Source organism: Bombina bombina, chromosome 8 (genome assembly GCF_027579735.1).
Source record: "Bombina bombina isolate aBomBom1 chromosome 8, aBomBom1.pri, whole genome shotgun sequence".
Taxonomy (NCBI): domain Eukaryota; kingdom Metazoa; phylum Chordata; class Amphibia; order Anura; family Bombinatoridae; genus Bombina; species Bombina bombina.
This window is the reverse complement of record NC_069506.1, coordinates 44,060,921-44,075,527: the sequence shown is the minus strand read 5'-3', so window position 1 is coordinate 44,075,527 and position 14,607 is coordinate 44,060,921. Positions and strand designations below refer to the sequence as shown.

The following is a 14,607-nucleotide window of genomic DNA, read 5'->3' as shown; positions in this document are numbered from 1 at the left end:
CAGGAATCCCTGAATATCCCTTGACATGTATATATTTTTTTTTAGTAGACATCCCAAAGTATTGATCTAGGACAATTTTGGTATATTTCATACCACCATTTCACCGCCAAATGCGATCAAATACAAAAAATCGTTCACTTTTTCACAAATTTTTTCACAAACTTTTGGTTTCTCACTGAAATTATTTACAAACAACTTGTGCAATTATGGCATAAATGGTTGTAAATTCTTCTCTGGGATCCCCTTTGTTCAGAAATAGCAGACATATATGGCTTTGGCGTTGCTTTTTGGTAATTAGAAGGCCGCTAAATGCCACTGCGCACCACAAGTGTATTATGCCCAGCAGTTAAGGGGTTAATTAGGGAGCTTTTAGGGAGCTTGTAGGGTTAATTTTAGCTTTAGTGTAGTATAGTAGACAACCCCAAGTATTGATCTAGGCACATTTTGGTATATTTCATGCCACCATTTCACCGCCAAATGCGATCAAATTGAAAAAAAAGTTAAATTTTTCACAATTTTAGGTTTCTCACTGAAATAATTTACAAACAGCTTGTGCAATTATGGCACAAATGGTTGTAAATACTTGTCTGGGATCCCCTTTGTTCAGAAATAGCAGACATATATGACTTTGGCGTTGCTTTCTGGTAATTAGAAGGCCGCTAAATCCTGCTGCGCCTCACACGTGTATTCTGGCTAGCAGTGAAGGGGTTAATTAGGGAGTTTGTAGGGAGCTTGCAGGATTAATTTTAGCTTTAGTGTAGAGATCAGCCTCCCACCTGACACATCCCACCCCCTGATCCCTCCCAAACAGCTCCCTTCCCTCCCCCACCCCACAATTGTCCCCGCCATCTTAAGTACTGGCAGAAAGTCTGCCAGTACTAAAATAAAAGGGTTTTTTAAAAAATAAATAATTTTTTTTTAGCATATTTACATATGCTAGGGTGTAGGATCCCCCCCTTAGCCCCCAACCTCCCTGATCCCCCCCAAAACCGCTCTCTGACCATCCCCTCTGCCTCATTGGGGGCCATCTTGGGTACTGGCAGCTGTCTGCCAGTACCCAGTTTGCAAAAAAAAAGGGCTTTTTTTATATTTATTTGTCTTTTTTCTGTAGTGTAGCTTCCCCCCCACACAGACAAACCCCCACCACCTTGCTGATCTTTTTTTTTTTAAAAAATATTAGGGCATTTAAACATTTTTACTAACTCATTTTCTGTAGTGTAGCGGTTCCCACCCGCTCCCTCCCCGTGCACGCGCCCGCCCCCGCCCTCCCGTGCACGCGCGCGCGCCCGTGCGCGCCCCCGCTCATCCCCGCCCACGATCCCGCCCCCCCTGCACATAACCAGGGCCATCGATGGCCGCCACCCGCCTCCCGGTCCGGCTCCCACCCACCAACGCCGGGAACCACCGATCTCCGGTGCAGAGAGGGCCACAGAGTGGCTCTCTCTGCACCGGATGGCTTAAAAAAGTTATTGCAGGATGCCTCCATATCGAGGCATCACTGCAATAACCGGAAAGCAGCTGGAAGCGAGCAGGATCGCTTCCAGCTGCTTTCCAAACCGAGGACGTGCAGGGTACGTCCTCAGGCGTTAACTGCCTTTTTTTTGAGGACGTACCCTGCACGTCCTCGGTCGTTAAGGGGTTAAAACAATAAAAATTCTGGTGTAGACTGTCCCTTTAATGCTACCGCGAGCTTGCAGTAGCACTTTGCATTCAAATTCATTAACCCGAGATCAGATCTCTGGCTGATGAAAAAAATGTCCACCAATTGCCCCTAAAATAAAGTGTAAGGTTCCTTTATTAAAATAAAAAATTGTAGCATATTACTTTTTTTTCAAAATAACTGCACAAAGCAGTTATATGGGGTTAAAGTGAGTGGATGTAGGGTGTTGGAAAAAAAACAGCACTGAAAAGTGCCTTTACATGGCAATCTATGGGGACTTAAAATTCTAAATATATATATATATATACATACATACATACATACATAGGTATTTAAACTTTGCTGCCCAGTGGTGCGGGACTTACCCCCTTCTCTGCGCTAGGTTCGGTGTCATGTCTGTCGGCATCAGAATGAGGCCGCTATTGGAGCCTATAAAAGCACACTCTCATAAGTGCAAAATCTTCCATGCAATGTGAACGTGAGGTTGTGTTGGCATTGCGCTCAACTTGTAATACCAGCGCACATTTGCGTGTGCCAGTATTACTTAGTGGAGGGCAAATATCATGCTCGCTGAAGTGCAATTTTGCGCTCCACTCATAATCTTTGTATGCAGATCTTTGGCAAAGCGGTGTTTAATTGCTAGTATCTACTATGGGGTCAATTTATCAAAGGCTTTGCAAGCTTTTTGACCCCCTACAACTGCAGGTTCTCACAAGAGAACCTGCAGTCCGTATTTAACAAGTAGCGGTCATTAGACCGCTGCTTCCTCTAAGGTGGCAAATTTCAATCTCCCCGGTCTCGTCCAACCGGGGAGATTGACAGCTCCTGCCATGCGTGATTGGCTGTGCTCAGGCAGGGGGCGGCATTGCACAAGAGCGCAAAATTGCGTTCTTGTGCAATGCTGAATTCCAGCTGCGGAATTCAGCCTGCCAGAGGCAAGCTGCGGTGGACAGGTGCGCATATGTACGCCCCTCTCCGCCACATCATGATAAATTAACCCCTTAGTATAAACATACATACACAGACTTAGAAATGTCAGTAAATGTGTAACTGATGGTGTTTCCAAATTGAGTAGTTTATTTGTAATTGGTTGCAGATGCATGTTTAAGTCAACAATAATTTTAATGCTCTATTACACCAAAAATGTGATGTTTTTTCAGTGCATCTTGAAACATGAAATATGATTCCCTTTGAAGATGTAATATATTTGCAAATATTCTATTACTTTGTTACTGGAAAATGTTCAAGCAGTGTTACATCTTAATATACAAAATGTCACAGTGTATTAGCTACACTTTCAAAGAATGTAAAAATAACACAATAATTATTTTAAAATTTAAATGGATAGAGAAAAATTCAATTTCTATTACAAGCAATATTTTCAAATCATCAGATTCATTTAATTCATTATGGAAATGGTGCTGTAAGCTTTTAAGATAAAGCTCATTTTCTGTCCAAGATGTTTTGAATCAAATTTTATTTCTTAATTATAAGCCAAAAAAAAGAAGAGATTAATCTTTTGGTATGTTAATTAGAAAATGTACAGGCCATCAATAGATGTGCTTCAAACAGCTGTTCATGATCAGACTGTGACCTTGAAAGACTGTTTACAATATATATATCACCAAAAGACACAGGTTACACAGTTAAAGGGACATTAATTTATGTGTAACCACCCGTAAAATGTTTCGGAAAATAAACTATACTGCATTGGAGACCATTATTTAATTTGCATGTTTGTGCTGCAAAATACACCTAAACGCTATGCTTGTTTCACTCTAAACAAAGTAGAGTGCATCCAATGTGTTTAAAGGGACACAAAACCCCAACATTTTCTTTCATGATTTAGGTAGCACATACAATTTTAAACAACGTTCCAGTTTACTTATATTATCAAATTTGCCTTATTCTCTTGGTATCAGTTGTTGAAGGAGCAGCAATGCACTACTGGTTTCAAACTGAACACATGGGTGAGCCAATGAAAATCAGTATATATATATATATATATGAAACCACCAATCAGCAGCTAGAACCTAGGTTGTCTTGTGCTCCTAAACTTACCCAGATAAACCTTTCAGCAAAGGATAACAAGAGAAGGAAGCAAATTAAATAATAGAAGTAAATAGGAAAGTTGTTTAAAATCACATGCCCTTTCTGAATAATGAAAGAAAAAAAATGTGGGTTTCATGTCCCTTTAATTCTTAATGTATGATCCATTAAAAATGTCCCAGTTCGCCTGACTGCAATATTCTACAAAATTATTTAATAGATAAGAGCACAAGTTAATCCATACCTGTCCCTAATTGGCTGCTGCAAATGAAATCAGGAAAATGGATTCCACCAGGTTTTTTAATGGATCTGTCCTTGAGTTGCATTTGATTTGCAAAACCTTATCAATTTTCAAACAAAATGACAGAGTTAACTTATTTAAAAAAAATGTATTTTGTATGTAAATAATTTGTTATGGAACAGTACACTGCTGGTTTCGCTAGCCAGCAATTATGCTAAAAAAAAAAAACCTCACTAAAAAAAAACCTTATTCTGTTCTGTCACATTAGTCACTTATTGGCTGCTGTAATATGGGCCCAGCAAAAGTCAAAGTTTAAACTACACACTGCTGATTAAAGGCAGACATTCTTACTTGCTAGATCCCCAACAGGACAAACATTGGGGGGCAGGTTCATCAGTTGAGGTGCCTGATCTTGCTTTTTAAGCAAAATGTCTATAGGGCAGTGATGACAAACGATGGCACTCTAGATGTTTCAGAACTACATTTCCCCTGATGGGCACTCTGAAGTCCAGTCGAGCATCATGGGAATTGTAGTTCTGGAACATCTGGAGTGCCAAGGTTAGCCATCACTGATATAGGGTATGTGCTGCCTGGATCTATTAATCCCTGTCAATATGAGCCTTAGTAGGTGGGCTGGGGAAAAAAGCTGTTTTTTTTATCCAATATGTCAGACATGTACTGAACCCAGGATGAAAATTGTGTTTTTCTTCACTGCTTGACTGCATTTTTGCAAATTTAAGAACTGTCACCCTGTAACATGCTACACATTGATATCTTAATCTGTGCAGGAGTGTATTTATAATTGATCCTTATTTATCCATAGCAAATTAAATAAGTATACCCAAAAGGTAAAATAGGATATGCTCATTTGCTGCAAAACAATGCACATTTTGCAAATAGCATTAGTTTAAAATGCTTACAAAATATTTCTTATTCCCATAGCGTTATGTAGTATAGATTACTTAGAAACATACCCTGTGCAATATCCCCCAATTTACAATATCCTCAGTCCTTCATGCTCCTGTGCAGTGTTCCCACTAAGGCCAGTTTTGTGAGTGACCTAGCAGTGAAACAGTTAATAAGGGAACCATACCTTGCAGTCTGCATTGTGTAGTGATTGCTAATTGCTCTAATAAACTGTTTCACTGCTCACAAAACTGGCCTTAAAGGGAACAATGCTCTTCAGTAGGGGTTTTTTTTTTTTTAGTTTTAGTTTTCATTTCAATTGATTTGACATTTGAGTAAAAAAGAGTCTCAAGCACTACTGTTTTTCAAGCGTGCTGTTGTTTACTCTTACAGTGATGTGACTGGTTGCTCATGTGAAATCTGTCATTGTGTACTAAGGGCTCAGTGAAGGAGGTGGAAGCATGTCCCTTTATTTTCAATAGCAGGGGATAGTACAGTTTCTGGTTGTATGCACTGCCCTGCTTTAGTAAACTAAAATAACAAAAAACAAAACATAAGGCACAAGACAGATAAGAGATAGGGTCATTGGGGGATACATGGCAAGAATATTTCTAAAATTTCTACATTGAATAAGGCCATGGGAACAAGTTTACTAGACCTTTGTAACTATAAAACATTACTAAGGAACATTTACTACGTCTCTTTTATTACTGATATATACATGTATATTACAAATGAATGATCAATTAAAGGGACACTGAACCCAAATTTTTTCTTTTGTGATTCAGATAAAGCATGCAATTTAAGCAACTTTCTAATTTACTACTATTATCAAATTTTATTCATTCTCTTGGTATCTTTATGTGAAAAGCAACAATTTAAGTTTAGATGCCGGCCCATTTTTGGTAAACAACCTGGGTTGTTCTTGCTAATTGGTGGATAAATTCACCCACCAATAAATAAGTGCTGTCTGGGGTCTGAACCAAAAATTGGCTGACTCCTTAGCTTAGATGCCTTCTTTTTCAAATAAAGATAGCAAGAGAACAAAGAAAAATTGATTATAGGAGAAAATTAGAAAGCTGTGTAAAATTGCATGCTCTATCTGAATCACAAAAGAAAAAATGTGGGTTCAGTGTCCCTTTAAGGAAATTATAAACACTAAAATGTTGAAAGCGAATGTATACAATGAATCACAAATGACTTTACTTTTTAACCAAGAGAGTCATTTGTTAAATAACAAACTTTTTTTTCCCATAGGTTCCCCTTGATCTTTTTTTTTAGGGCAGGTGAAAAAGGTGGAGTCACTACAAAATATACAAAACACAAGTGGGGAACATAGCTTTTAGCATCTGAAATTAAATTATTGATCAAATATAATTTTAGGGGCGCTGTACTATAAAATGTGCTTCTATAACTTGTTATACCCACTGCAGAATATTAAAGGGACACTCAGGTCAAATTACATTTTTATGATCCAGATACAGCATGTAATTTTAAACAACTTTCCAATTTACTTCCATTAAAAAAAATGTGCACAGTCTTTTTATATTTACACTTTTTGAGTCACCATCTCCTACTGAGCATGTGCAAGAATTCACAGACTATACCTATATGCATTTGTGATTGGCTGATTGCTATAACATGGTACAGGGGGCGTGGAAATAGACATAAATTTGAAATTTGTTAGAAAAAAAATCTACTACTCATTTGAAATTCAGAGTAAGTGCTATTGTATTGTCTTGTTATCTTGCATTTGTTGATTATGCAAATCTACTGTGTTTACTGGTCCTTTAAATGTATTGGAAAGTAGTCCTTGATTTTTATTTTGTTATTTGAAATAGCAGTTTTGTCCATTTAAACCATCACCTGTTGTTTTCAAGTACATGCCCATAAATAGGCTGAGCCTGCAGTGAAAGCAGACCTGCTAATACAATCTATGTATAAATATAGTTTGGTATAGAATGCTATAAATATAAAAATAAAAATGTGCATCTCTACAACCCCCACTGGAAGATTAATTAGTGCTGTTGTCTCCTTTTTATGCTGCTTTTCTACAGAGAATTTGTTTGTTATTAATTTTTAGTGTAGTCAGTGGTTTTAAACCCTGTCTTAAGGCCTCTCTAATAGGCCAGATTTTCAGGATTATCCTGGGCAAGAGAAGGTTAATAACCATGTTTACTAATTAGCTGATTATTTCACATTTGCTCAAGTTCAGAAATCCTGAAAATCTGGCCTGTTATAATTAAAGAGGTAGTATCCCTAATTAAATGGCCATAATACCCAAATATTTAAACACTTGAAAGTAATGCAGCATAGCTGTAAAAATCTGACTAGAAAATATCACCTGAACATCTCTATGTAAAAAAGAAAGATATTTTACCTCCAATGGCATCACTAGGGGGGTGTGGGGGGTGCGGGCCGCACCCAGGTGATACCCTCCAGGGAGTGACACTACCAGAATTTTTTTTATTGAAATTCAAAGAAATACAATGTAGAGATGCATAGAATTTTTTATTAGAGGGGCCAGCATTTGTGAACATTACTGGGACTGGGGAAGTTGTAAACACTTAATTTTTTTGCTCCTTGAGCCAGCGCTGCAATTTCCACAAATAGTTTTCCCGGCTGCTTTTGCTTGTTTGTACTTTGCTTCTCCTCTGCCCAATTTCACTATGAATGTTGTGGGCATGCCGTGCGTGGGGCTTGCGAAGTTGCGCTGCTAGCCTAAACCTGCCTGCCTATCTGTGCTCACTGCTCAGTGACGTATGGAGCAGTGGAGTCACTCACTGCTGTGCGGTCTCTCTAAACGGGAACCGGGAAATCGTGAGGGGGATGCCTGACACCTGACCGCATGACTGACACTGTCTCTTAAGTGAAGGAGCCACGTATGATTCCCACCAGACCGGTACGGTTACGGTACACTAAGTGCACACTGAAGAGGTAGGAGGGGAGGGCGGGTATCTGGGGGTGGGCAGAGTGCAAAGGTGATTGGCCATAAGAAGCGGTAGGCACGTGGCCCGGGGCTGTGCATTGACAGACTTGGAACAGAGTCAGAGAGCAGAATTTTCATAGTTTGCACTCCTAAACCTTTTCTTTAGTGATTTATTTTAGAGTGCTCTGTTTATCTTTTATTTGATGCTCTGCTGAGCCAGGGAGCAGCTCTAGGCATGAGCTTCATAATTAATGCAGTGCAGATTACATATTTTGTATATGTGTGTATGTGTGTCTGAGTGTTTTTGTGTGTGTGTGTCTAAGTGTTTGTGTATCTGTGCCTGAGTGTTTTTGTGTGTGTGTGTCAGTGTTTTTGCATGTGTGTGTGTGTGTCAGTGTTTTGTGTGTGTGTGTGTCAGTGTTTGGGTGTTTGTGTGTGTGTCTGAATGTGTGTGTGTGTGTGTCTGAGTGTTTGTGTGTGTGTGTGTCTGAGTTTTTGTGTGTGTGTGTGTCTAAGTGTTTGTGTGTGTGCCTGAGTGTTTTTCTGTGTGTGTGTGTCTATGTGTGTTTCTGAGTGTTTGTGTGTGCATCTGAGTGTGTTTTATGTGTGTTTGAGTGTGTCTGAGTGTTTGTATGTGTGTGTGCCTGTGTTTCTGGGGGGGGGTGGACACCATAACTTACTGCGCCGGGTGACACCAACCCTAGTGACGCCACTGTTTACCTCAAAAGTTCATCAGTAGCCACATCCCATTGTAAAGGACGTCTAAGCAGCAAGTCAGTATGTCTGTCCCGGGACAGCGGAAGGAGTGAGCTTACGTGCACTCTCTTCTTATTTCCCTATTTAGTGTAAGGAAGTTTACAATGAAATCTCATGAGAGTTAAGTGAAATCACAGTAAGAGAGTTCATGACCTCAGCACTGCTGATGCTTATTGGCTGCTGTTCATTTCTTCTTCTTCTTTTATAACTTTATAACTTTTAACACAGAACTTACTCTGCTGAGCTGAGGAAATTGTGAGGTAAAATATCTTCCTTTTTACATAGAGATGCTCAGGTGATATTTTCCTGTCAGCTTTTCACAGTTATACTGCATCAGTTTCAAGTGATTTAGCATATGAGTATTATGTCCCTTTAATGGTATTGGAATAGTAGTGCCATCAAACCTCTAAACCACTGGTTTTCAAACCTGTCCTCAGGCCTCCCCAACAGGACAGGTTTTATGGAATACCTTGGATGATAGCAGGTAAATTAACCATGTATACTAATCATCTAAAATGTGGCCTGTTAGGGAGGTCTGAGGACAGGTTTGAAAACCTCTGGGGTAGGTTTTGGTTTTACAGGCAAAATCAGCTATTTTAAATACCAAGATAAAAATAAAAAATCTGTTTGCAAACAATCACACTGCAGCAGGTAAAATGGACCATAGGAAACTCATTAAAAGGGAGATCATTATAGAGTACAATATCCCTTAAAACACTAAAATCCAAAATATCCAGCACCTGGGAAAGATTATAACAGTTGTTCACGCTATAGGGGTTATGCACCCCAAACAATCCAATAAAAAAACAGAATAACAGCACTACCAATTCCTTAAATCATCAGGGAGTATTTATTCAGCAAGACGGTAAATCAACAATGTTTCAGACCCATGCCCTTAGTCATGTCAGACTGAATAAAGACATGGGTCCAAAGCGTTGTTGATTTACCGTCTGGCTGAATAAATACTCCCTGGTGTTATAAGGAATCGGTGGTGCTGCTTTTCTTTTTTCTTTCCTTAAAGCACCTATGTTCTATATATAACCAATGCCCCTTAAAGGGACATAAAACAAGTTGGGATAGAGACAAAATATAATATTATGTACTTTAATTACTTTACCTGCAAATTTATACTGCAGAGCCTCACTATTAAGAGCTCTAATTTCCCCCACACATTTCCTTTTATAGCTCTATCTATATCTATTTATGTTTTGGTAGAATGCAAAAGTGCATTGAAATTATCTTCTGGAGGATGCCTAGAAAATGTGAACTCTGTTGAAATACAATGCTTGTGTCTAAACACTGATAAGGGGGGTGAAGTTGGCTGCTCCAGGTAGCTTAGCTATTTAATTCAATTTGCTTATTTTTGAAAATTATTTTAAAATACTTGCCAGCAATTTTTAAACATTTTTTTATGCAAACTATTTTTTTTTATTAATTATCCCTTTTAGGATATGCACAGATCTCAACCTGTTTTATGTCCCTTTTATTTATACATAAGACTTATAAGAAACTGTGAATTTAAAGGGCTATTATACACTCATTTTTTCTTTGCATAAATGTTTTGTAGATGATCTATTTATAAAGCTCATAAAGTTTTTTTTTTTTAAAAAAAAATATAATTTTGCTTATTTTTAAATATCATTGCTCTGATTTTCAGACTCCTAACCAAGCCCCAAAGTTTTATTTGAATACCGTCAGCTACCTTCTCCAGCTTGCTCCTGTTTGTGTAAAGGGTCTTTTCATATGCAAAAGAAAGGGGAGGGGGGGAGTATCTTATTTCTCACTTGCAGTGGGCTTTCCAACTGCCCTTTCAACAGAGCTAAACTGAAAGCTTCTAAGTAAGTTTTAAAAAAGTTTTATACTGGACTTTTATATCAGTATCTGTGCATCTTATTCTTTATAGTAGTGTCTATTAAATGAGTGTATACTGTCCCTTTAAGGGAACCTGAAAGTATTTTTTTTCTTTAGTGCATCTAAAAGAGGGCATAAAAAAATGTACTTCAGGTTAAAACAAACACTCCAATTGTTTTTATGCCTTCTGGAGTGTCACTGCCTACCTACAGGGCTATTTGTGCTTCTATCCAGGAAGTCATGCACATATCCTGTTAGCTTAAAACTCAAAATAAACAAAATCAACTTTGTTTAACCAAAAATGTTTTTAACATTTATAAATATTGCTCTTTCATAAGCATGACAGTATTTATTTTTAGTTCAATATCCATTTAATGATGTCTTAACATTTTAGCCTTACCATGTTGTGTTCCTCAGTACTTCAAAGCCATACAAATAAATGTATTAAAGGGAAAAATAAAACAGCTTGTGACTGTAATAAAAAAAGTTAACCTATGTGTAGTAAAAACAAACTTTGTAATACATTTTTTATATTTATTTTGTATTTTAGAAGCAAAGTATTGAGTTTTTTTCTCCACAACCTTCTAATCACGAGTGCCGCCATGTTGAAATCCAGATTTTACTGCCTTCTAGTGCTGATGTGTTTGCACATGTGCAGAAACTCTCCTTCAGATACCTGCAGGATAACCTAGGTTCCAAAATGCCTGCACCTATAATTAGATTGAGGTGCTCAAAATATATTAAGTGTTTATATGAGTGTATGAAAAATGTTGATTTTGTAATTTCCTTTGCATCTCTATAAAGCAATTGGCGTCACCAGGTTATGATACAGGTTTTCTTCGTATCTATTTTATTTGCTGAGGGTAAATAAGGACAGATATACAACAGACAATAAAAGAGAGTGTGGAGACTGTCAGATAGTTATTTTAAAGTGACAGTCTAGTCAAAACTAAACTTTTATGATTCAGATAGGGCATGTAATTTTTAAAAACTTTCCAATATACTTGTATCATCAAATTTACGTTGTTCTCTTGATATCCTTTGTTAAAAGCTAAACCTAGGTAGGCTCATATGCTAATTACTAAGCCCTTGAAGGCCGCCTCTTATCTCACTGCATTTTGACAGTTTTTTATAGCTTACAGTGCTAGTTTGTGCATGTTATATAGATAACATTGTGCTCAATCCTGTAGAGTTAGCACTGATTGGCTAAAATGCAAGTCTGTCAAAAAATTGAGATAAGGGGGCAGTCTGCAGAGACTTAGATACAATATAATCACAGAGGTAACGGTGTATTAATATAACAGTGTTGGTTATGCAAGACTGGGATGGGTAATAAAGGGATTATCTGTCTTTTTAAACAATAAAAATTCTGGAGTAGACTGTCCCTTTAACAATCCTAAATTCCACCCAGCCTTGTTTGCACACTCTTTTTAATTGCCTGTTTTATATCTGTCACTAATTTAATCAGCAGAATAGATAGATAAGAGGAAGACTGAGGGGTTCCAATATGGAACACCAAATACATTAAAGAAGCTAAACTAAACTTATATCTTCATTACTTGGTGTGTATATATATATATATATATATATATATATATATATATATATATATATATATATATATATATATATATATATATATATAGGCTAATCTTTGCATTAAATACATCATAATAAATAGCATGTATTTACTGTTAATATGCCTTTAAGGTTATTTGTAAATATAGAAAAGGAACATTTTTTTTTAACTTGAAACATCTCTACAGTCAAAAATTGCATAACCATTTTAACAACCTCTTGCCTTGTAAGGTTACACTATACACATAAATTGCAAATGCAACACACATTTTTCTTAGTGGACATTGTGTACCATTAACAACTTAGTTATAACTTAAAATAACACATACTTAGCATAGAAAACCAACAAATATATCATCTTTTCACCCTGGGCTGTAAATAATATAGCTAGTTTAAATGTAATTAACTCTGTAGGTCTAATGTTATATAAACAGAAAATTACAGCATGTACCTTGATTTATTTCATTTGTACATAACATGAAATTCTTCACATCATGTAAAACTATTTCAGGTGACAGTTTTATTCTTTACTTAGAAATGAGTTTAAAAGTGTCACATATTAATTTTATATTAAAACCTCAGTTATAACATCAAGGAAAGACTGGTTAATTATATATGCAAGATCAACTCAGCAGTGGAGAGTTTTATTACACAGGGAATGATAATCAGGATAGAGGATTAGCCCCTCAAACTCTGATATTTTAACCTGCTGACACATCAAACAGATTGTAGCTTGGGATCTGAAATGGATTATAATATGGAACAGTGCATTGGATTCAATAAGCTCTCAATTCAAAATATATAATGTTTACTCATGCAAAATTTTTGAATGACAAAAAATATACATATTATTATGAGGTTCTTACAAACTTTGTTCCAAAACAGTCTAGATAATACACATTTCTGTCTATTCTTAAATCTATCTATTATCTATCCATCTATCTATCTATCTATCTATCTATCTACTGTCTGTCTGTCTGTCTGTCATATATCATCTATATCTATCTATCTATCTATCTATCTATCTATCTATCTATCTATCTATCTATCTATCTATATCTATCTATTTATATCTATCTATATATCTATTATCTATCTATCTATCAATCATCTATCATCTATCAATCTTTATATCTATCTATCTATCTATCTATCTATCTATCTATCTATCTTTATCTCTATCTATATGTTACAACCATAGGTCATTGGAGCATCAGTCTTGCAGGTACAACAATTCAAGCATTTCTTTAGGATAAAGTAAAAAGTTGTATTTCTTACCTTTGTTGCTTGTATATAAGATTAAAAGTGCTATCGCTGCACAAGTCATTAAGGACAGCAGAACAGAAAGCCCAATTTCTACAAAGCTCCAAGATTTCTTCACAGATTTACTAGATTTTTCAACTATATCCATTTGGCTCTCTGACTTCCCCATTATTGTAACTCTTCAGAATGGAAAAAAAAAGAAGAAAAGAAACAAAAAATATATATAAAAAACTATAAAAAGCCAGTTGGATGTCAGAACACAACGTGCATAAAAATACAGCTGGTGTGACAGAGAATGAAAACAGAGCATCTGATGATAGGTGTGGGAAGGAGATACAAAGGCTTAGAGGAAAGAGACAGACATAGACAGGAGGGGATACAGATAAATACAAGACTTGTGGGAATATATGTAATGAAATATATAGATAAGTAAGGCAGAGAAAATATGACTGGAAATGGTTATGGAAGAAAGTGTGAAAATGATAAACGACTATGAAAAAAAACAACAAAAAAAACATTACATATATTTTTCCATTTGGTTATCCACTGTTTTTGCCACTTCATTCTCCATCTTTCCAAGGTGCAAAAAGAAAGTTAAGGGAGTGCAAAAATCCTGTGCTCTTTGGTTTCTGCTGCTCTCAAGCACAAACCCAGCAGCTAAATCATGCTACAAATTAAAGCAATTGGTATTGCTAGAAAACGATGCCATCAGTTAAGCTTGCTTCTTTTTTCTTTAAACCAAAAACAAATACAAGAAGTACTAATAGTCCCAGTGTGCTCAGCTTTTACACAGCGCTTTTTGTTCATTTGTAACCAAAAAGATTCATTGCATTTTCCCTTACTGAGGATCTATGCTGCTGGCTGCTCCAATTCTCGTTTTCATCCAGCAGCAGTCAGTCCTATTATATTTCAAAATCCTTTATTTCTGGTCTGCTGCTACTGCTGCTGCTGAGTTACTATAGCAAACTGTCCCTTCCTTGGCTAAGTCAAAATATAAACTTGTAAGCACAGAATGATATCTAAGGCTGTGAATAACTGTAAAAGCCAAAAGGAGTGGTGAAAAAAAAACACATTAACAAAAACAGAGAAAAAGAGGAGGAAATGGGAGTGGTTTGAATGTTAATGCTGCAACTTAGCAGATTGTAGTAAAGTTAATTGTGTGGTATTCTTCTTTAGCATATGTAAATAAGTGTGTGTGTGTGTGTATATATATATATATATATATATATATATATATATATATATATATATATATATATATATATATATATATATACAAAATGCATGACTAAGGGTCTGTGTTGACTCGAAACGTTGCTGTTTTTATCTTTGTCTGAGACCTCAATAAAGTGGAATTTTGTATGAAGAAGTGCT

The 14,607-nt window shown here is 36.5% G+C and overlaps 1 protein-coding gene across 1 annotated transcript in view; it reads right to left on the bottom strand.

Annotated features, from left to right (window-relative positions):
- Positions 1-14,263, bottom strand: part of MMEL1 (membrane metalloendopeptidase like 1) — a 300,136-nt gene extending 285,873 nt beyond the window's left edge. Inside the window, exons 1-2 of the mRNA XM_053690343.1 lie at positions 13,755-14,263; positions 13,249-13,412 (exon numbers count right to left, since the gene is read on the bottom strand). Of these exons, the coding sequence (XP_053546318.1) occupies positions 13,249-13,412; positions 13,755-13,804 (214 nt within the window). The 5' untranslated portion in view covers positions 13,805-14,263. The remainder of the gene's footprint in view (positions 1-13,248; positions 13,413-13,754) is intronic.
- Positions 14,264-14,607: the final 344 nt, after the last annotated feature.